This window comes from Hyalella azteca, unplaced genomic scaffold (genome assembly GCF_000764305.2).
Source record: "Hyalella azteca isolate HAZT.00-mixed unplaced genomic scaffold, Hazt_2.0.2 contig17119, whole genome shotgun sequence".
Classification (NCBI taxonomy): domain Eukaryota; kingdom Metazoa; phylum Arthropoda; class Malacostraca; order Amphipoda; family Hyalellidae; genus Hyalella; species Hyalella azteca.
This window is the reverse complement of record NW_025946916.1, coordinates 76,084-98,594: the sequence shown is the minus strand read 5'-3', so window position 1 is coordinate 98,594 and position 22,511 is coordinate 76,084. Positions and strand designations below refer to the sequence as shown.

The following is a 22,511-nucleotide window of genomic DNA, read 5'->3' as shown; positions in this document are numbered from 1 at the left end:
CGAAAATGTATGACAGAATAAAATGAATTTCGCCCGTCCCTCATAATTGAGGCGCCCTGTCCCTCATAATTGAGGCGCGTCAGATGCCATCCTGGCTGTCGCTCAGCACACGTCCTGTGGTGATTTGGTCTGCCTTCGTCGGTGTGAAATTCAGTGTCCTAGACCATCACCTGGTGTCCTAGACCATCACCTGGTGTCCTAGACCATCACCTGGTGTCCGAGACCATCACCTGGTGTCCTAGACCNGAGGTAACGGGTCCACGGCTGATATGGCAGTGAGGTAACGGGTCCACGGCTGATACGGCAGTGATGTAACGGGTCCACGGCTGATAAGGCCGTGGACCCGTTGGCATTAATTTCCTACGTTGTAATATTTACCATTATGAGTACAATCGTAGATGATGTTGATTATTAATCATGTGATTGATTTACTAAATAGAAAAAATTTTAACGATTTATTTATGTAGTAAATCTTCTCAGTAACGTTATTATTATAATTATCATCGTAAATTGCATTTGAATTATAGATTCGGCTTGAATTCCATTTTCTTAAATTAAGTACAAAACTTAAATCGCTGCACGGATAAATTTTATTTCCGAATTATGAACACAAAATTTTTCCCGGTGTCGGACTTTCAGCGCATAAAAATGTTTTACAAAGTTGGATCTTACTATATTTAAAGTAAAGTAATACTTTTTAAATAAAAAATTTAATAAAATTTTTTCTAATAAAATTAAAAATTTTAACGTAAGTAATACTTTTGAAAATAAAGGCTTGTAAGACTGCCTCACATCTGACGCTACACTAAGATAAATGAATGGGGCAAATTGTCTGACTAATGACACACTTTTTCACCCTCAGTACGAACTGGGAACGGAAGTAGTTCTGATACATCATTTTTCCCAACGACTGAACCTACATACCTGTTATTACTACAGCCACTACGCAGGCGTTAAATTTACATATTTCTTGAGTTTGGTGATGATCAAAGTCTATTTACGACAGTTACAAGCCAAAAGTCTAATGATTTTGCCCCACTTATATCATTTCTCTTCACAACTCATTTAATGGTCTAGAGTCTAGACTGTGTGCTTTCAGTTATAACTAATTTTTTCAAACTACTTTTACGGACTTTTGAGTTATTTAACGCGAACAATAACATTGAGTTATAGTTTCAGAACGCATAGATTTTAATTATGTGAATATCAGTATTAAATTATTTCTTAGGAGTAATGTGTTTTTACATACATACGTATATTCTATGACAAACTAATGTGTGCAAATTAGTTTGACACCAACGTTGAAAACGATTGGAAGATTTAAGTTTAGGAGGACCAAAATAGAATAGATAAAGAAAAACTCTGTGAAGTCTTTTTCTCTAGCATATGTCATAGTTGTGGTTTGTTGATATCTCATAGATTGCAAACAAAACCACAAAATTAAGAAGAAAGAGCAAAAATCACATTACGGATTTTGAAATGAAGGTGGCCTTTTTTGATACACGTCATAGTGATGAATTCTATGTAACTGAAGAAAAAGTATGAGAATCTTGTAATATTTATAATACTGCAGAATGGGTGGAGTCTTTCCAAAGAAAATCGACGTGGGTTCATGGTTGAATCTTGCATTACCTAATTTGCAAAGACTTATTTCTTCGCAGACGCAAAGTTAGTGAAGCAATTGTGAAAAATATACATATTTCTTTGTGTAATTACATAGAAAATACATCTTCTTAATTACATATTAATAGCGAAAAATTTACATATATCTCGGCTTCGTTAGAGATCAAAGTACGTTTGCGACAGTTATCGATTAATTCCCTATTCTTTAACAACATTATAATACAGGCCGCTCCAAACTGGGTCAGGATGACGCACACAAGGGCAAAAAGCGCATCACTATTTGGACAAATTGCTTCACACATTTCTCTAGTAAAGCAGGAAATCTCAGTGAATATGTGAAGTTCAGGGCCATAACTTTCAAAAAAAGTTAAGAGATCGTGAGTTCATCAGCCAATCATTGACGGCCTTTCAAGCAAAATCCACCAATCATAGACAAGAAATAGGGCGTAAGTACTTACGTTCAGTTAGCGAGTTTTGAAAGTATGGCCCCTGGCCTATAGATAATAATCCTGATGAAATGTTAAGGAAATTCAACAGATAAGCGGCAACTTAAACAAGCAACCTAGCTGGTAAACGATGATTTTTTTATATAAAAAGTGAATTTAAGTTAAAGTTAAAGTTTTATTATTTGCTGACGATGCAACTCAACTAAGGTATCAATTTTTTCTTAACATTACTCGATTTTATCAAGTAATGTTGATTAATTTCAAATGATATTTTAATGTTTTCATATTTTAATGGTTTCTTAACAGTACTCGATTTAATCAAGTGATGTTGATTCATTTCAAAACATATTTTAATGCTTTTCCCCATCCTATTATTCCTGCGTATTAGAAATACAAGTGAGTTATAGTCTTGTGTTCAATGTATTGAATATTAATTCGGAATACCTTATTGAAAATTTAACAATAACGAAATTGGTTTGCATCTCCAATATTAAAAATTGACTGGATGTTTTCCAACAAAATTGTTTTGTTGCAATCATTGCCCCAATAAAAACGCGCTAGGAAAATGCATAATATCAAATGTTGTACAAAACTCAATCTACTCCAAATGAAATATATGATCATATTAAAGATTAAAAAAATTAAAAAAATTACAAAAAGATTAAAAACTAAATTAAAGATTTAAAAAATTAAAAAAATTACTTTAAGGTTAAATTAAAAAAATCATTTTAAATATGTAACTACTTGTGTAAATTTATCTAGGATTTGGACATAAATCAAATCCTAATTTTTTCAGCGATAATATAAGAATAACGGTTGCTAAATTTGAGTAGTGAATCTAGTTTCTTTGCATTAGTAAGTTCCTTAATGTATAATGAGATAACTTGGTATCCTAATTATGTGTTTCAGACGTAGTAGCCCCAGGCCACGCTGGAGGGCCAGTTAATATATAATATATATAATATATTATATAAAATATAAAATATTTCCAATAAGCTTCCAAAAATTCATTCTGGAAATGTTGCCACGCATGTTGGCTTCCTTGGCAAAGCAACTGGCTGCTGTGGCCGCTCTTGCTACAAGAAACGTAATTAGCATTTCAGTCACATAAATGAATTGGTCATACTGACTTAATCGTGATACACTCTAACCTATATCACGAGCCGATAGTGAATGTAGCATCGATACGCATATCCAAATCAGGACGTACCAAACTGAATCAGGATGAACCACAAAAGGGCAAAAACTACATCGCAATTGGAACAAAGCTTCACTCATTTCTTTGCTGATTCATACAAAAAATTCATGCAGGTTTGCATCGGCTCGGCTCGGTTTCAAAGATCGTAGGGTTCCTTTTCGATATTCATGAAAAGGAATAATATTTTTAAATTTTTCCTCTACTGTGAACAACACTTTTTTTGGTAACTTTTAATGCTGCTTGTTACCTAAAAAATATAACTCAGTACTCACATCAGTGAGTGACAGAGAGCGCATTTTCTCGTCGACGAAAACATGAAGTCACGGACAGACGGACAGACGGACAGACGGAGAGACGGACATGGCGAGCACAATAGTGCATTTTTTTCATAAATGAGAAATGAGCGCATTTTCATAAATGAGAAAATGCGCTAAGAATAGCGGAAAGTGTGTGAAATCAGTACAAAGTTGCAAAGAACACATTAATTTTACAACACTTTTATCTCAGGTTTTAGGCTTAAACGTAGAAAATCCCGGACAATTTTTTCGTGGCTAATAACATTACATAATTGGACTGCTAAATAGTAAATAGACGGTTAGAATTTAAGAATTTAATTCCATTGCATCTGATTAAATTCTTAGCGGCTGCCAGAAAGCTTATCACGAGAGCGAGTTAGAAAGTTTACATAGGAAGTGCGTTAATCTCAGCACGAAGCCTGATAAGAACAAAGGAGTTGCAGAGCAAGTCATGCTCATTAGCTATGCTGGCCTTTGTTTGCTCGAACGCCCCCTCGATGTGCAGCAGTTTGCTCAGCTCAACGCTTTCCTTGCTACGTATTTCTGCTGCGCTCTTGCTATACCTTAAATATTTTGGCGTTAGGCTTAAATGATGACTTCCTGGATATCTTTTTGGGACTCGGGCAGGCAAAGTATCACACTGAGAATCTGCGGCGGTACACTAAACAAAAATTTATTTCCCGTGATTTAACAAAATTTAGAGTCGCCCCAGCTTCTGGTAATCCAAATCAAAAGCTGCCGCGTCTGTAAATTTTCACTGGGTAGCCAGCTGCTTGATGCTCTTCCAAAAAAAATTGTTCGTTATAGAATTCCTTATTTCCAGAATTAGCTGAAATGAGCGATAGATTCTTGAGATCCATTTTAAAATAAATTTTGCATAACACACCAAAACGGATCTGTTCAAGTGAATTTTACTTCTAAAACCTTCCCCCTTTTTGAAAAAATTACCGAGTAATCATTCAATATACGACAATTAAGATCTCAATAGCTTTTCATGATTTTTCAAACTATATACCATTTTGTTTAAAATCTATGCCTTCCTGGAAGACACTTCACATACTGTGTTTACTAAATCTAAAGTCACGAATATACGTCATTCATGAAACCTTATAACCTTTAATACGGTATCACTTTCGTAAATAGTATCTTTTCAGTAATAATATCTACGTGGTACTCTATTATCGTTCCCGAGTAATTAACGCCGTAATACTCTATATATAATATGAAAATCCATGTGGTACTACATTGAATGTATCATTTCTATCATTCATATCATATCATTCACTACAGTAAATGACTGGATACTCAAAGAATGTGTTTCAAAATCAGACGTTCTAAATAAATATAAATATAATTGATTCATAAATCGCTAAACAATGTTAGCAAATATCTTTTAACTCAGCAATGTTTACCATAAATGCGGCAACTACATTTACAAGTTGACTCCCGACGTTTGAAACTCTGTTTGCTATCAATAGGGCACAATCAGCTAAGTTATAACTGCCAAATTACAGACAAAGCAACTGAATAATTGCGCAGCTGCCTCACTAATCAGCTGTCATATGGCTGCTGTTGTCGTTCTAAATGGTCAATTTTTCGCATGACAAATCTCCCCGTGTCTCCATTTCAATTTACTCTATAATGTTGAGTTAGTATTACTCAATAATTACCCTGAAATTTAATTCATTCCACAAAGTTGCGTTACTTTTATTCAAGTATTACCCTGAAATATGCATCCGTGTCCAAGATTGTCGAGCAATGTTCACCTGGAATTACCCCGAGTGGACGATCCTTTAGAGCCCTTGAGCAAAAGCTCGTTGAGAACAAAGGAGCTCTTGCCTTTGAGCGGAACGTAGCGTTCCAAAAAGAGTGATAAATTGGTCCGTGTTTCCCGGAAATTAAGGAGCGGTGCCGGAAAATTTCGAGCCATCATTTCAGAGTAGCATGAAAAATCCATCATTTAAGAGGAACACTGAAAAATATTAGTCGATCATTCAGGGAAGAGCGAGAAAAATTGAGCCCCTCGCTCAATGACCGTCGGGAAATCAACATTATAGCCAGCAGGTTCCTGAGTATAAGTGAAGCATTTATTAGTAATCTAAATTTAGAGCGGATGCATTAGACTACAAATATATTTTCATGTAGATTTTTAAAATATGAGGAAATTTTATGTAGAGACAGAAAAATTAGTACGAATTATACCTACGAAGTACGTTTATGCCAAAAACTCAAATAAACAGTCGCAATTGCATTTATTTAAAAATTAAACTTATTTTCGAGTATATAAATGATTTCTCACGAAATACGATGTTAAAATGTTATGTTCAAGCACAATATTAATCATTTACAATAAAAAATAAATAATCTATCTTGATTCTCAACCTGCAAAAAAAAGCATTTTACAAAATACCAGACGAAAAATCTTTTTTGGCCAACATGAAATTTACTAACATGCATGCTGACAGCGCACTGCTACTCTTTAACTCATGAACCGTAATTTAAAGGCAAATTTCTAAAATTTCCAGAAGAAAAGTTTGAACTCGTGACGTCGCCAAAAATTTTCTTATATTCAACGTCACTAAATGACAAATTTAACTCCTGAAGAGCATCAAGCCCTTGCTACGCCGCATCAATTTCCTCGGACGCATCTCTCTCCCAGAAGCGAGTGAAAAGCCGCAAAAACGCCCAGAATTTAGCTTACTTTTCTTTCTTATTAGCTTCCAATTCTTAGTCACGCATCAATTGTTCCTAGTATGGAGTAAGAGGGTAGCCCGTCCTCATGTTCAGAAGCTGGGTCCTCGCCCGTCGTTTCGCTTCATTGTCTCCTGCTGATTTATCGAAGCGCTCCATTATATCGGAGCAGAAAATCATGGCGATCCATAATATGACTGTCAGCAGAACCAGAAGGGCCGTCAGGTACGGATGAGTGGCTGCGTAAATAGACAATTCGTGGCCATTGACGTATACGATTATTTTGTTCAAATGTGTGAGCCACTATGATTCCTGTAGGTTATAATATTGTACGCATAGAAGCTCATTGAAATTTTTCGTTAATGACAGATTCTTCTCTGATTCATTCAGTTTGTCGTACCGTGAAACGCAAACCAGGTACTCACCCAGCATATTTTCTTCAACGTTCACAAGAGTAATGTTACGGACATAATGTTCACTCTTTCTTATGGTTGCCCACTCGTATTCAGTTCTCTTCACGAGCACTGTAATACAGTCGTAGCCAGAAGGTTAACAGTATGCCGACACTCCAAGTTCAAAGCTGAAGTCCTCGCCCAACAATACACGATGGGTTGCTCGTTAACTTCGAACTACCAAACTTTGTAAACTTGCTAAGTAGATTTGCCGTTTCTGAGGGTCGACGAAGCCTGCTTGAGTGGGACTGATGGAGAGCAAACACTGATACAGACCGGAATCTTGAGCAGAAGTTTTTCCAAATATTAGTTCCCCGGTGCTGGAAATATTGCCTCTATGCGGTTTGTCTCCTTTGTACCAGAATATTTTTATTTTTCCGCTGAATCTTTGGTCTTAATGAATACTTATGAGCAACGATGAAAGGCACGATGCAGTAGTTTTTTCTCCTTCACGCACCACCTTCATTTGCATGTGTTTTGCGACGACAAACTTCAGTTCATTTTCGAGGTCTTCTGGCAGATGCCCGCACTGGAACACATTACAGACGTGTTCTTCGCGTTAAATTCTTCGATGCTAGTGACTTCCATTAAGCTGGCAAAGGTCGTCTTTGATGGTGACATTAACGCAGGTCCATTCGTCGTATCCATAACCCGTGTCGCAGTCCTTGGAACACCAACTTTTTTAATTCGTCCATTTCCCTCTGCCAGGAACACGGTTTTACTCGAGAGAAGGAACCTAGCAGCTGTCTTAGCGAACGATGACTTAAGACCGCCTCGTAGAAGAACTCAGTCGCCAGTAATTATTCATTAGAAAGCTATTAGGAGAATATGAATTTCCATGTACTACTGTAACTGGAATTAAGTCGTCTTGGGGTTCAGGACGACTCTTAAGCATCAATGTCCATTAATTTAGCCACAGAGGAGGCTTGCATTCGTCTGGCAGGGACTCTAAAGTTGTAAAGTAAGCACCGAGGAGAAGCTTCAGCTTTTGATATTCGTTAATAGTTTCTTCACCCAATTCAGCATCATTTGATCTTTTTCGAGCCGTGTTTACTGTATCAAAAACGTGGCCAACTGGAACTTTAACTAATGAACCATCATGTTTCTCTATGAAGAATGAGATCTCATGACTTCCTTTCCCCCCTAGCTTTTAAGCTCTGCCTTGGAAGTAATATTTTCCTGATTGGCTGAAAGCTTCTGAGTTTGACTAACGAAAACTTTAATCTTCTAAGCGTAGCTCCTAATGGAACGAATCAAAATCTGTCTGCGTTAATAATCCGGACTTTCCTTTTTGCATTAGATTTTGGACAGATGCCAATTCTCCCACGTTCCTAATTTTGACATTCTACGGTAGCGATGATTTTACGGACCACGGAAAATGTGCCGAATGAGCTGAGGCAGTTTCCGAAGTTTAACTTTTATTCAATATTTCCGGACAAAGATTGATGGCTAAACCAAGCCAAATCGAGGCTGTCTAGCGGACAAGCGAAAACGATATCGATCCAATGGATCGCCGTCCTTTGGCTTAAAACAACACTGTTCCTTAATTAGAGTCTGATATTTGCTGCCACACTTAATTTTCGTATAAATTGCTTAATTCGTATTCGCTCATAATGCTTTCTCCTGTAACATGCTTCTTGTAATACGTCGCGGGTAATTATCTCTCAATTTAATGCCAATGAATTTTCCCTTAGTTACTTGTAATGACCAAGGCATGAGATGGTGCATGAAAATCCATATTTTCGTTGTATTAATATCCCTTTTAATATAACATCACATATATGTCACCCTCCGTTTTAGATTCAGGCAAGAGGAATGCAATTTCCGTCTCATTTTCAACACGTCTAGGAATTTTCCTCTAGTGAGACAGTTTTCTTTTATCTAGTTTCAGTATAAGACAACGCTCGATGTCAAAGTAAAGTCTAAACCAAGGCTTAATTTTCAACAATGCTGTTTTCTCGTTGGAGAACACATTGTAGAAGGCATCGTGATACACATCGGTTGCAATAACAGTTCGGAATTGAACAAACGATACGTCCTCCAGTTCGGGTTCATTTCGGGTGTCGAATGAAATAATTTCTTTTTCAATCGTCAAGGATTTTGGGTCTAAAATTGAAACCAGCCACTTTTACCTTGAAAGAAAGAGTTCAAAATATTTTATTTTGTTTTCCAGAAACATTTCATTGTGCACATTTCTGTGTAACTTCCGCCACGGTTTATTTTCAACATATATCTTTGCTTCATAGTTTCTTTCTCCCAGTTCCAAAATTGCTCGAATTTGATACTAATCATCCAAAAATACAATTTATAAATATTTAATAAACCCTAACATAGCTGGTAAAATTCCAAATTTAAATCCATCTTGAATATAAAGAATATTGAGCAGTTCTTTGCTGTCATCAAAGACATCAAATTCGTGGAATGGCCTTTTCGCCTCGACGGCACTTTGTACAGGAACCGAGCAGCTCTCAAGGAACGTTTCAGTGAGGTTAGTGAGTGCAGATATTGCCTTGACTTCGCACGCGATGCCTAAAGCTACGTCATGTCGCGCATGACATTTGGCCGGAGCCATACCGTCTGCAATGCACTTTCTGCCAGTCTGAGAAAGACTCAAATTCCCTTGATATTCCAGTCCAAGGAGCGTGTAACGATGTAGTTGCCTTGTCGTGCAGGCAGTTTAGCATTTAAGCTTTTAGCCTGTCTTTATTCCAACACAGGTTGGCGCAATCGTGTACGCCCCTCGTAAATTCCTGCAAAAGTTATGGGGAGGGACAGCACCATAAAGGAAATGCTAACCGATTTTCTCTTTTTCAGGATTTGGAATAGGAGGGAAAACAGAGAGCAAGGACTCCGAAGTTTAATCAGAGTCGTACCTCCAAGACCTACACATCTCAAATTGGTTATTTTGGTTTAGGCCGTAGAAAACTTCTCCTTCATAACCTATACCGGCCATGAGAGGTGGATGAGTCTTCAAAGAACAGAATGGAGGTTTTTAATGCTCATCTATAAGATCAGGAATGCAATCAACTGTCCATTGATGTAAATTCCCTTTAAACGAAACAAATCTGTAAGGCAAGACTTTGAATTCAGTGAAGTGTATCGAAAAGAGCAACGAAAGCCGGCTATTGTGCGTGTTGCGTCCCAGACTTCGATGAATTTAGGCGCTCTTATCAGTGAGTCTGATCACAAATCTCGTCCAAAAGACTGGCGACAATAGAGGCCTCTTGAGCCTATCGATTGATGCTCTTGCTTAGGCCTTTTACTTTTTCCATTCCCATAAGTCTTCGCAATTTTCTCCCTTGAAGACGCAAAGCCGTAGATGACTGTCTAAATTGAAACTCAAGCCATTTTCACGAGTGGGATTAACACAAAAAGTTATCGAGGCTCCTTCCGCTGCTGAACCTTTTACAAAAAAATCCATTTTAATATCTGGGAAATTACCCTTAACTTTGAAAAATATCCCTTGAGTCTTATGTTTCATTTCCTGCAAGGCTACTGATATTTTCTCTAGAGGAGGATATTAAATAATTTTATTAAATTTCACAGGGTCTTACAATTAGCCGTAACCGTGCAGTCGCCTGTCATTTTGCCAACCCCGGGAAGTTCTTTCTGAGAGCGTTAACAGTACAGGGCATCCAGACCTCGTTACGTTGCCGAAGGAAACTTCCGTCATAAAATCAGATTATAATCTGATCCATCTCGGAAAACCTGTCAGAAGTTCCGCAGATAACATAAGGTGGGGTCTAGTTGACGTAGATTTTTTGTCGAAGGCCGCGACTTTGCCGTGCTTGACTATAAGGTTGAGCTAGCTCCATGCATCGCTATGGAAGATCTATGGCCAATGCGCCGTCTTGTATATGCCGTCTCCGACTTACATGGAATCGTTTTCCAGCATTGCCATGTAATTGGTCAGGGCGGGAATGTGACCAGCATCTAATACGGCCAAGAACGCTTTATGACCAACATGAAAATGCTTCTCAGTCAGCCCTAGATTTATTCCAGAGTCAGCTTCGTCGGGAGTCACTCGAAGCTGCACTAGTAAATCAGAAAAATAATTTTATGTGTAGCCTCTAACATTTAATTCTAGCAATGAGTTGAAATTAGGAAGCATGAACCACGAATCTACGAAATATCCTCCGCTGACTACAAAAGAACGAGGGTCCGAGGCGCAGTCTGGCACAATGCAAGGAATTTCCCCAATTTCGCCTTGCTTGATGTATCCTTGATAATGCAGTCCATAATAATTTGAGCTACTGTATTACTTGCAAAAATTTTCATTCTGAACCGGGGTAAAATACTTAGAAAATTACGGAGAAACTTTTGTGGTGTACAAATCCCCAGCAAGGTTTATTGCGCACTTACTGTGTGTTTTGCTATCTATTTACTCATCACATAGTGGCACCGTGCAAGGAGAAAGCTCTACAACATCATTCACTATCGTCAAGCAGTGTGGCGTGCTGAAAATGGCTCCAGGGTTGCGACATTTCGGCCCGACTTCGTCCATCTCATATTTGAGCCACTCAAGCACAACGCCATTGAAATTCTGCAACGTTTTTAGCACAAAAGTGTTGTTTTGGTTTTAATATCTCATGAACTCCCAATTAGGTCGAGTCCATGGAATGCAAGCTGTCGGCATGCCTTTCACAACGGCATGTCGTCGTTCTCCTCGGTAGCTGCCGCCTTTCAACGTTAGTTTGCAGTCTATTGCATCAGTGATAGGCGACTCATTGTGCTATTCGTTTGCTATAGCAGAGCCCCCTTCTATTGCCAGAAATTCCTCGAATAAAACTCCGAGAAGCAAATGAACAAACAACATTTCTTCTCTTGCTTAGAACTGCGTGTGCGTGCTGCTCTCGCCGCTATCAGGACCCGGAACGAAAGAGCCTGCCATCGATCGCTCAGCTTGATGTCAAAGTCCGTATCGAGTATACAGGTTTCTTTTGCAGAATAGGCTTTAGCGATAACAAAGTGATTGTTTCTATTATATTTTATTTGACATCTTCTGAGACCTTGCTTGTTCCAGGACGTCTAAACTCTCCATGATAAAACATCTCATTTACCGCATTCGAGTTCGCCAGTGGGATTTCAGTTGTGATTTATTTATTGAATTTTTTTTAATTAAACTCTAATTTGTCAACAGATAAATTCCTTCTAAATGCCTGGTTGTAAAAATAAAGAACCTTTGCCGAAATTCGCGTTGCACTGAAAATAACTTTTAACTTGGTATCGGTCAGATCTCGTTTGTAATTAATTTTCCCATATTTTACTTACCATTTTAATCCAGAGAAGATCGTAGGTTCTTACATTGAATTGGTTCCACACATGTTCACGAATGCCAGAGATGGGTGTGGATTTATGCTACGTAATGCTACCTACATTCAAACAAACCTACATTCAAACAACACACGACATTAATCGCACCTTATGTTCTATCGTCAGTCATGTGTATATTTATACCAGATAATTTTATAAATCTATTGAAAGTATAGGCGACTTAACTACAGTTGTAAAAATGCTCATCAAGGCGCGGCTCACATTTATATACTAATAATCGAAATTGTTACAATAAAAGTGGATCAAATGAGATGATGTGAGGCAATTTTCAGGACCTTGGTGTTGTTTGAATGACTATATCTCAATTGTAGCAATGGCTTCGTTATTGAAATAATATTTACGTTATAGGTAAGTGAAACAGTACATTTTTGTATCGTTTGTGGGCTATTTAGTCAATTCGTAGATTAAATTTTATTTAATGATAATAATAAACGGGCGTCTAGCGGTATTTACGAGCTTTCAATGCACTAAGCGACCCCCCAAAATAAGTTAATTAAGAGTACAGTCATTGTAGCGTCGTTCCCAAATGATATATTTCAATTTACGTCTAATAGCACAAGTTTTATTTTGTAAAAATATTTTAAAGACTGAATTCGAAACTCGTGTGCGAGAACCAGTGCATTACCATTAACAAAGATTTGCTGACATATTCAACATAATATTCATAGCCTTTACCTCTGCACCGCCTCGAGAAAGCTCACCCGGTTCTTTACTAATTCAGAAGATTTTTAAACATGCTATTCACCCTCTGAAAAATTCGCACCAACCGACCGCTACATTTTAGAGGAAGCCAATGGACCTTCTTTTCAAAATTCAAACCAGCCAACCAAAAGACGTTTTGTTCATGCGACTTCCGTCCTTCCATACTACGTGAAAATTTTACTTCATATGCCGCGGATTTTCTGGCATGACAGAAAAAACTGGTTTTCAAGTCTCCAGTATATAGTTAAGTGCGCGCCAAACTGAGCAAGGCTAACAATGCTGGACAAAACCTGTCACAGGCAGGGCTTACTGTTCAACAGACCCAATGCTTCGTGACTGGCAACGAACGCCGAATGTTTACACTATAAATAAATGTTTGTTGAATGCAATTTGTTGTGCACAATTGAAAATTTTATACGAAATTTTACAATAAATCCTAAAAATTCGAAAATTTCCTCAATGTTTACGGCGTATCGGATTTTTATTTAAAAATCGGTTACCAATCAATCGCGCTTTATTTTACAAAAGGATGAACAAATAAATAGCTCTCAGAAGTAAAAAATGTGCCAAAAAATTAACTACTGGGAATCGCTACATATATTTTTTTATTTTCAAGCCAGGAATTGAGACTTTGTATTTAATTTAACTTCTTTTTAAATTTATTTTTAAATTATTGAATAATTTAATTAAACATATTCATGCGTGAGAGTGCGACATTATTTTCAGATAGAAATGATATACGACTGTTGTGTTTTTTCATTGTAAAGAACTAATTAGAATTTCGTTTTAAAAGGATGAACAAGCAGCAGCTCTTTTTTTGAGAAGCTAATATTCTTGAAGTAATAAAGGCTATAAAAAAACGTTATAATTAAAAAGAAAGCTATTAAAAAAAGTTATAATTAAAGAAAAAAGGTTAAACTAATAACCTTTATTAAAAAGGTTATTATTCATAATTGAAAAGGTTATAATTAAAATTAAAAAAGATTAAAGGCGCTTAAAAGGTTATAATTAAAAGAAAACATAAACTAAATATAGAGAAAAATCCTTCTGTCTCTCATAATTTTCATTCATTATTTTTATCCGTAATCTCCATCCAGAGAAATAAATCATGCTTGTGCGGTAAAATAAAACGAATAATATAAATAAGATACGATAAATATTATCAATGGCGTGTCGAAAATCACATAAGTAAATCCCGGTGGGGGGATTTATCTCCCCAGCCAGTTAATTACGTCGCTAATTGGAGCTTCAATGCAATGAGCTTCCCGGTGCAAACGTCCGTCCTGAGAACACTTGATCAAAGCAAATTATCTTCTCATATTTTTTATATGATGTATCTGTGGAAAAATTCCAGCGTCGAGATTTTAAACTTCATACAATTATGTTAATTTGTATTAGGACTGGTCTGTCAATTAGAAATTTACGAAACATTTTATGACGCTAAGATATAATTGACGGGAAATGATGAAAATTAATTGATGAAAATTAAAAATTTACTGTTGAATATCGTTTCTAAACTTGTTGATGGAATTGTCAACAGGAAAGCTCTTTCGCAGAGCTCCGTGAAAGATTTTATTTTTCTGTGCCTTGATTGCAAGAATGTACCAAAGTATGACTTTTTTATCTATCTTTGAATGTGACAATAAGAAGAGTGAATGTAACAAAAATTGAAATTTCGTTACATGGAATGAACGATTAAAAAATGATACAATGAAAGATGTTCATAAACAATAATGTTTGCTGATCCGAACAATAATCCACAAACGAAACCAGACTTCACACTTGGTCTGTTGAGAAGAAAAATAAATCTCGCTCTTGTCAAACATAGAGGAAACGAATACATATATTCAACATATGTACAAAAAAATAATAGCATATTCAGATGCAACACATTAAATCTGAAAGAAAGCCGGCAAAATTACGAAAAATTTGTTATTGATGTAGCAGGCGATGAAGGCGAAATTGGACCTGGCCCCCTGTACAAGACTTAGCTGCCTATGAGTGCCATCAAGCAAAGGTTAAGCGCCCATCAAAGTTGATGAACGCAGCGTTGCCAGCCTGCATCGCCCGGTCCAGCTTAGCAAATCAGCGACTTGCTTAGTGGGCCCATAAAAGGGTAAGAAAGAGTCCCTGAGGGCTGCTGCGAGGGTAAGAAAGAGTCCCTGAGCGCTGCTGTGAGGGAAGGAAAGAGTCCCTGAGGGCTGCTGTGAGGGTAAGAAAGAGTCCCTGAGAGCTGCTGCGAGGGTAAGAAAGAGTCCCTGAGCGCTGCTGTGAGGGCAGGAAAGAGTCCCTGAGCGCTGCTGTGAGGGAAGGAAAGAGTCCCTGAGCGCTGCTGCGAGGGAAGGAAAGAGTCCCTGAGCGCTGCTGTGAGGGAAGGAAAGAGTCCCTGAGCGCCTCTGCGAGGGCAGGAAAGAGTCCCTGAGCGCTGCTGCGAGGGCAGGAAAATAATGACATAAGGCAAAGAATCAGGGAATATTTAACTCCATAAATAAGGTAAAAACCAAATAAAACAGTTGAACGCGGTTACACTTACCTACCTTAAGGTTTCAAGTTCTTATGAGGACACACGCTTGCTTGGAGATCGCAGCAATTAAATGGATGATTTCCGAAAAATGAATTGAGAAATGAAATGATGTCTGAACGGAAGTAGGGCAACGTGGAGCAGCGCGCCCCCACTTTTTTTAAACTAAATTTTTGATGATGTTTTAATTGATACGAGGTGGTTCTTTGTTTTGTTTAAAGGTGCAACCGATGAGGAATGTATGATGTGAATTAGACGCCTATAGAGTTATTCGATTTTTAATGAAACACTATTTTGTAAAAAGTGTCAAAATGGGCCCATTGCCCTGCAAAACGTAAATCCGTACACTTCATCCCAGTGAAACTGTCGACCGGCGGTAGAGAACACGGACCAATATCTGCCATACTTAGCGAGAAACCCGCTATGGGCCCGTGACCCGCAGTGGGCTCGCTGCCCCATGTTACCCTACTCCACAAAACCAGATTACTCTCAAAAGGGAAATTTGTTGAAAAAAAGCATGTTACTATTTTATTCGGATCTCGCGATTAACAAAATTGAAATCTGTTCTTGAACTGACAAACGATGTTTATTTTAATGTTTGATACGACACTATGAGCGACTTGAACGCTAGTGACGTTACAGGACGCTCGCAATCATGAAGTCAAATTTATTTTGATAAATAATAAATAATTAATATTTTTAAAATTCATTAGTTCAATTACAACTCATGATCTAATTTAAGCGTGACAAATGTTGGTGAGTTCCGAAAAATAGTGTCCGAACAATTGAATCAACGAAATTGTGAACCAAACCTGAGGATTTTTTGTCGCTTGGAATATTGATTGCGCTCAACCGCGGAGCGGTAGAATTTTTATAAAAGAATCTGAAAACATTCTAAAATAGCATTTAATTTGTTCGTTTTACCATCATTAAGAATAGTGAATAGGCGTCAAAGAAACTCCACTGAATTTCAATTATGTGTTTATTTCTACATTATCAGAAAATATAACAAATGAACATGTTTTATAACACATTCCGACATAAACAGAGTTTAATGCAGATCTTTGTCCGAAGGCGGAGTATAATAATAGTAAATAAGATGTTATTTTAATGATACTAAGTTCGAGGAAACCTTTATCATTGAAAAAATACATCATCAATTGAAAAATTTAAAAGTTTCCATGTATTTTTTCAGAGAATACGTGAAGTTCAAAAGAAAAATTTTCACTTTATTCATATAAGTCAAACGGGCAAAATCTTGTTCTCGGCTCACACCATTTAACATATCCACTGATTAGTTCCGCATGTAATTGATTTTTTCCTCAGCTAATTACCAGATTTACACTGTATTATGAGATTAAATCTTTATTCATAGGGCACGATACATACAATGAGATTGAATTATCTTATTTCTCAATATAGAGTAAATTTGATATACTACTATATATATGTAAGCGCAGAAAAGTTACTTTCATAATACAGACGCTGTTATAAAATACACTTAACATATATAATGTACATTTAATTTGCGTTCGGCAAATAACTTCACACTTGTCGGGGTAGTTCTTGTTGTGGTCTTTGTTTCGGGGTATTTTTGTTGGTCATTTGACCGAGTCTGCCTTTGGTTTTCGATAACTGATGTTTCTGGTACAATTGTTGCTCGGCCTGCTTGTCGTAGAGGCAGTGCTCATTTATATTGGTTTCGGGGTCCTGAGAATTGGATTGCTTAGGCAGCTTATGCCTGGGCTGACGATAATGCTGATACAAAGGCAACGTCCTGTCCGCTATCAAACCAGATGGTAACACAGAGCCGTAGTCTGAGTCACCGTCAGTGGTTCGCTGGGACAGGGTTTCGTACGAGCCACAGCGGTTCTGAAATCGAGATGAAAATCGAGCGTTGATTTTATCACTGCGGGACTTTGTGTAAAGAATCTCTGAGATCATAAGACTGCTATCATAACTAAAACATTTATATTAGAATAGTATTTCGGTTATCATTTGCGTGAAGTGCGCAATGCTAAAAATAGTTGGTTGAATATATTGGTTCAATAGAAATGATGAGGGCGTCAAATGGAAGATCTACTTTGATTTCTTCAAATCTTATGCAATACCTACAATATTCAGTCAACAATCCGGCCCTAGCGCCTTCCACTCACTCACCACACTATTTTCTCACCATACTATTCACTCACCATATTATTCGCACCATCAACATCGTGCAGGGAAGGCGCCTGGTAAACAACAGCCATGAACCCCTGTTGCTGGGCAGCGTTCTTCGTCATCCCCATCACCTGCTTGGTATACCGACTGCCCTCTGCAGGCGTTTGCTGCAGAAGACGAATCTGGCGTGACGGTGTGCCTGGGTTCTGGAACGTCACGTCAGGAGTTTCAGAGTGAGCAAACTTTTGGTAGTTGCTGGAATCTTTTGGGAAGTTCGGGTGGTACTGCGGAGATTGGTACTTGTCGACCCGGCGTGTAGGTGGTGTGGTATTTGATGGTTGAGGGTAACCGCGGATTGGGGAGGATGGTGCAGGTGGTGGTGGACTCATCCGCCCGAACTGATAGCTGGAGGAGGCGTAGTGGTACACGTCTTCATCCATCGCTTCGCCTGAAATTTTCGGAGAAAAATTGCAAATTTCAATAAATATTTTCCATGATATTTTCAATAGTATTCCCCTGTACGAATATAACGCTTTCAACGTGGCTCAGGACCGCTGAAACTCTTAGCAAGGATGCTAAGGAATTATATAAAGCGAGTCTCCAATACATTTAACAGAATTATGAAGATAAATAGGGAGACAAAAATTCTGCCTAACAATTTGAAACAAACATAGTCTGACATTGGCAACTCTCAATAAGCCTTGAAATTTAATCTAATAATGAGTTTTCAAGCGGCCATGATTATGCGGAGAAATGAACTAGACTTTACCCAAGTAGCTATATGTGCTCTTTGGCTTTGTTTGTGTCATCTATAACCACGTTTGTTCCGGCAAGAAGACGTACCGTAGCAGTACTACATCAGCTCATTACCCGTTACCAGTTTGTGAAAGTGCATCACCATTTGGACTATATGTCCCATAAATTTTTCTGATTGTACAGACCCAGTTCTCACCAGGACTTGCAGGCGCCAGGTTCTGGGGCTCAGGAGACAAGGTTCTCACGGGCGGCTTTTGCTTGACGAGCGTCGCCCGCTCGACCTCAGGCAGGGACTTCTTAGGCTCCGCCGCTGCCTCCTCCCGAGGTTTGCCTGGCCATGGCGGGAACAAACAACGTCGATAGAGAAGGAAATTATTGAACCCCTAATGTTGAACTAACGTTGATTAAACGTTGTTTAATCAACGTTATTTCAACGTCAAGTGTACAGAGGAAAAGATCATCGAAGCATCTAATGTTGAACTAACGTTATTTCAACGTCAAGTGCATAGAAGGAAAGATCATCGAAGAATGTAACGTTGAAATAACGTTGACTAAACATTGTTCCAGAAAAATCAATTCGTAATCAACGTTATTCCTTCAAAGCAACTCGTAATTAACGTTGCTTCAGAGAAATCCGCTCCTAGTGAACGTTGTTTCATTGTCATTTTCCTAAAAAAGAAAAACATCGAGGCATTTAACGTTGAAACAACGTTGATTAAGCGTTGTTTAATCAACGTTATTTCAACGTCAAGTGCACAGGAGAAGATCATCGAAGCATCTAACATTGAAACAATGTTGAATAAACGTTGTGTAATTGAGTAAACAAGTTGATTAAAAGTTGTTTTTAATCAAATCGTAATCAACGTTATTTCAACGCCATCTGCATATAGGAGAAAATCATCGAGGCAAACTCTGCCCAAAAAGTAAAAATTCGAGAGAAGGATCACGGAACTCCTAAGATGAATGTTACAAGATAACACATTCTTTTTAATTATTTTTAATTTTATTATTATTGTAATTATTATCATTATTATTATTATTATAGTAGTTAACAACTTATAGTGTAGTGCAATAGTGACGGCGAGAAGGACCATTATTAGAATTTTGGTGAGACAATTAACGCAGGGCATTTAAGAGGGGTACAATAGTGTATAACGTGCTTATATTGATGAAAAAAAGTGATGGAAAATCAGAAATTCAACTTTTTTCATTTCATCTTTGGTTTCATAATTTAGGTATAGTGATTCTCGGCGAAGCGGAAGAGTATGGTTGAATCTTGTGTTAACACATGACAATTGTTGGCTACCGTATTAATAATAGATTTTTGAGATGATTATGGATATTCACGAGTAAGAATGATTATTGGTTTCGATTTTTGAGAAATAAAGCAACTCACTTCTTCTAGTGCAGACGCAGAGTGTGATGACTGTGAAGATGAGGGCCGTGGCCGACACCACTGCCGGCACCATCACCCGTGGGTCCTCCCACAACGACTCGTTTGTGGTGACATCACTCATCACCCCGGCGTCCCAGCCGCTGTCAATTGGCGCTATCATCCCACCTATACCGGATTAAAAAAATGCCTTTTAGCGCATTTTCTGATTTATGGAAAAAATGCACTATTGTGCTCGCCATGTCCGTCTGTCTGTCTGTCCGTCCGTCCGTGGCCTCAAGTTTTAGTCGACGAGAAAATGCGCTCTCTATCACTCACTGCAGCGAGTACTGAGTTATATTTTTGTTATCTAAGTTTAGCGGCTTGAAATTTGTGTAAAAAATGCAAAATTAGAGATCACTTTAGAAAACAGATTAAATGTAGATTTTTTAGGGATTCCCTTCGTTATTACAATAATAGTCTGCAAAAACTGAAATTTTAAGGCAAATAATTAAGAAATGGGGTACTAGTATATGTGCATTGTTGATATATGTAAATGTGCAATTCATTTTGAGAAGAAAAAAGAAATACTAATCAGAATAAAGGAGCGTTGCCCAATGTCTGAAACAAATTAAATAAAAAAGGGTTATTGTCTGCATAATTGCATTCGTGGGAAGTGTTCTTCCTGTTGATGGAAAAAGCTTCATTTGTCTGACTCAGCATCGACATTTGTATCATTGAGGTGTGGAGTTAATACTAAGGGATTTTCTTGATGATGAAAAAATCGTATATTGAATAAGTCAGCATGGAGTGCGCTGGTCACCGGCACCGTGCAGCAGTGGGGTGGCCACGCTATAGGTGGCAGGGGTGGCACCCGCAGAGTTGTGTGCGGTCACCCGCACTTCGTATTGTTGCCCGGGCTCCAGGTTCGACACCGCGTAGGTGCGATGCACCGGAACTGAATTGCTAACTGCATAGGATATCAAGAGGACTAGATATTAGAATTTATACTTCTGTAGATATAAAATTTGATTGACATTCATATAGTTTAAGGCAGAACAGAAAAGAAGACTTCGGCACACGTTAATGTATCACTCACAGCTATTTCACACACCCACCCATCCAGCACACGATACTGCTAAATTCACCACCATTTCACCCACCCACCCAGCACATAATACTGCATAATACTGCACATCTCACCCGTGGTCCAGTCGTTCACCCGGTGCTTGCGGTACTGCACCCTAAAGTGTGTGATGGGACAGCCCCCGTTCTCCCACTGGGTGAGGTAAAGGGTGGCTTGGGTGCTGTTCGTTGTGATGAACTGGAACTGCGGGGGAGGTTCTGGGGGCCGCCCCTTCGTGTGGGCCTCCACGACGGGGGAAGATTCGCTGTTGTCTACACCCAAAGATGGTCGTGTTTTAGTAATTAAATTTTATAAAACAGAATAATTATTTTCAAATCTTCGTTTTAAGGAGATCAAATATTATGAAGCATATTCACGACGATGGCCGCGATTTAGCAATTAATTATTAAAAATCTGAATAAGTATTTTCAAAACATTGTTTAAAGGAGATCAAATATTATTAAAAATATTCTGTGAAATTCTTGACTGAACTGTAAGTCAATGGAGCCATTGGAATATACGTTTGGACTAGAAATTTTGAACATTATTGTCTTAATCATTGTTGCTAGTGTATTGTTATATACTCGTATATATCGCGACCTCTTTTGATATATCTAAGATACGAGTTTCTTTGATAAAAAAAATTAAAAATATCAACGTATTTTCTATAATTTCTAATATATTTATATGCTTTTCTCAAAATAAATATCAAGAGATTTTTGGGTATTCAAAAAACTTACATGATTTGTCACGTACCGTTTTTATATGTGAAATTTTCGAATAGATTAATGAATTTTTTATTAATTGATGCCCCAAATATTAAGTTATTAATTAATTTTTTATTGACTAACGCTCCGAATATTGAAGTGATTAATGAATTTTTTTATTAATAAACGCCTCTGATACTGAAGTGCATAATGAATTCTTGATTAATTAATGCCAGGAATATTAAAGTGACTAATGAATTTTTGACTAATTAATGCCCTGAATATTAAAGCGATTGCAGAATTTTTGATTGATTAACACCTCGAATTTTAAAGTGACTAATACATTTTTGATTAATTAATGGCCGGAGCATTAAAGTGATTAATGAATTTCCGATCAATTAATGCTCAGATTATTAAGGCAATTAATGAAGTTTTGAATTTACGCCCCGAATATTAGAGTTTTACCGATAGCATTGCGCGCGGTGGCGAAGAAGTGATACAGAGAGCCACACTTGAGGCCTGACACCGTGTGGCTCTCGTCTGCCACTCGCACCTCCTTCGTGTCGCCACCTGTGGCTCTACAGCATAAAAAATAATGAATTTGATTAGTTTTGTGATAGATAATTTGTCAAAAAGATAATTAGTTAATTTGGAAATAAAAAAATAATGAATTTGATTAGTTTTGTGATATATAATTTGTCAAAAAGATAATAATTAATTCAAGTGCAAATGAATTTAAATGGGTTATCTTGGTTTGAATGTATATTTCCTCATGTGCGTCCAAGAGAATGAATGCGGGTTGGCAAATTCAAATTTATTGCTGCGGCATTCATTATTTTTATTCATTAAATTATTTCCATGCTGCCTAATGGAAAAAATGCCGCATTCATTATTTAATGCTGGCTGTGACCCACCTGTAGGCAGCATTAATGACCCACCTGTAGTAGAGGGTGATGTCGTGTACAGGTGTGCCGCCATCATCACCCACCTGTAGTAGAGGGTGATGTCGTGTACAGGTGTGCCGCCATCATCACCCACCTGTAGTAGAGGGTGATGTCGTGTACAGGTGTGCCACCATCATCACCCACTCACCTGTAGTAGAGGGTGATGTCGTGTACAGGAGTGCC

General features: G+C 37.8%; 1 protein-coding gene across 1 annotated transcript in view; it reads right to left on the bottom strand.

Moving 5' to 3' along the window:
• Positions 1-16,289: 16,289 nt before the first annotated feature.
• LOC108675387 (Down syndrome cell adhesion molecule-like protein Dscam2) overlaps positions 16,290-22,511 on the bottom strand; it is a gene marked incomplete in the record, with an annotated part of 40,677 nt that continues 34,455 nt past the window's right edge. The window contains 7 exon segments of the mRNA XM_047885159.1: positions 16,290-17,135; positions 17,456-17,871; positions 18,376-18,510; positions 19,576-19,740; positions 20,357-20,521; positions 20,755-20,949; positions 21,850-21,962. Of these exon segments, the coding sequence (XP_047741115.1) occupies positions 16,809-17,135; positions 17,456-17,871; positions 18,376-18,510; positions 19,576-19,740; positions 20,357-20,521; positions 20,755-20,949; positions 21,850-21,962 (1,516 nt within the window).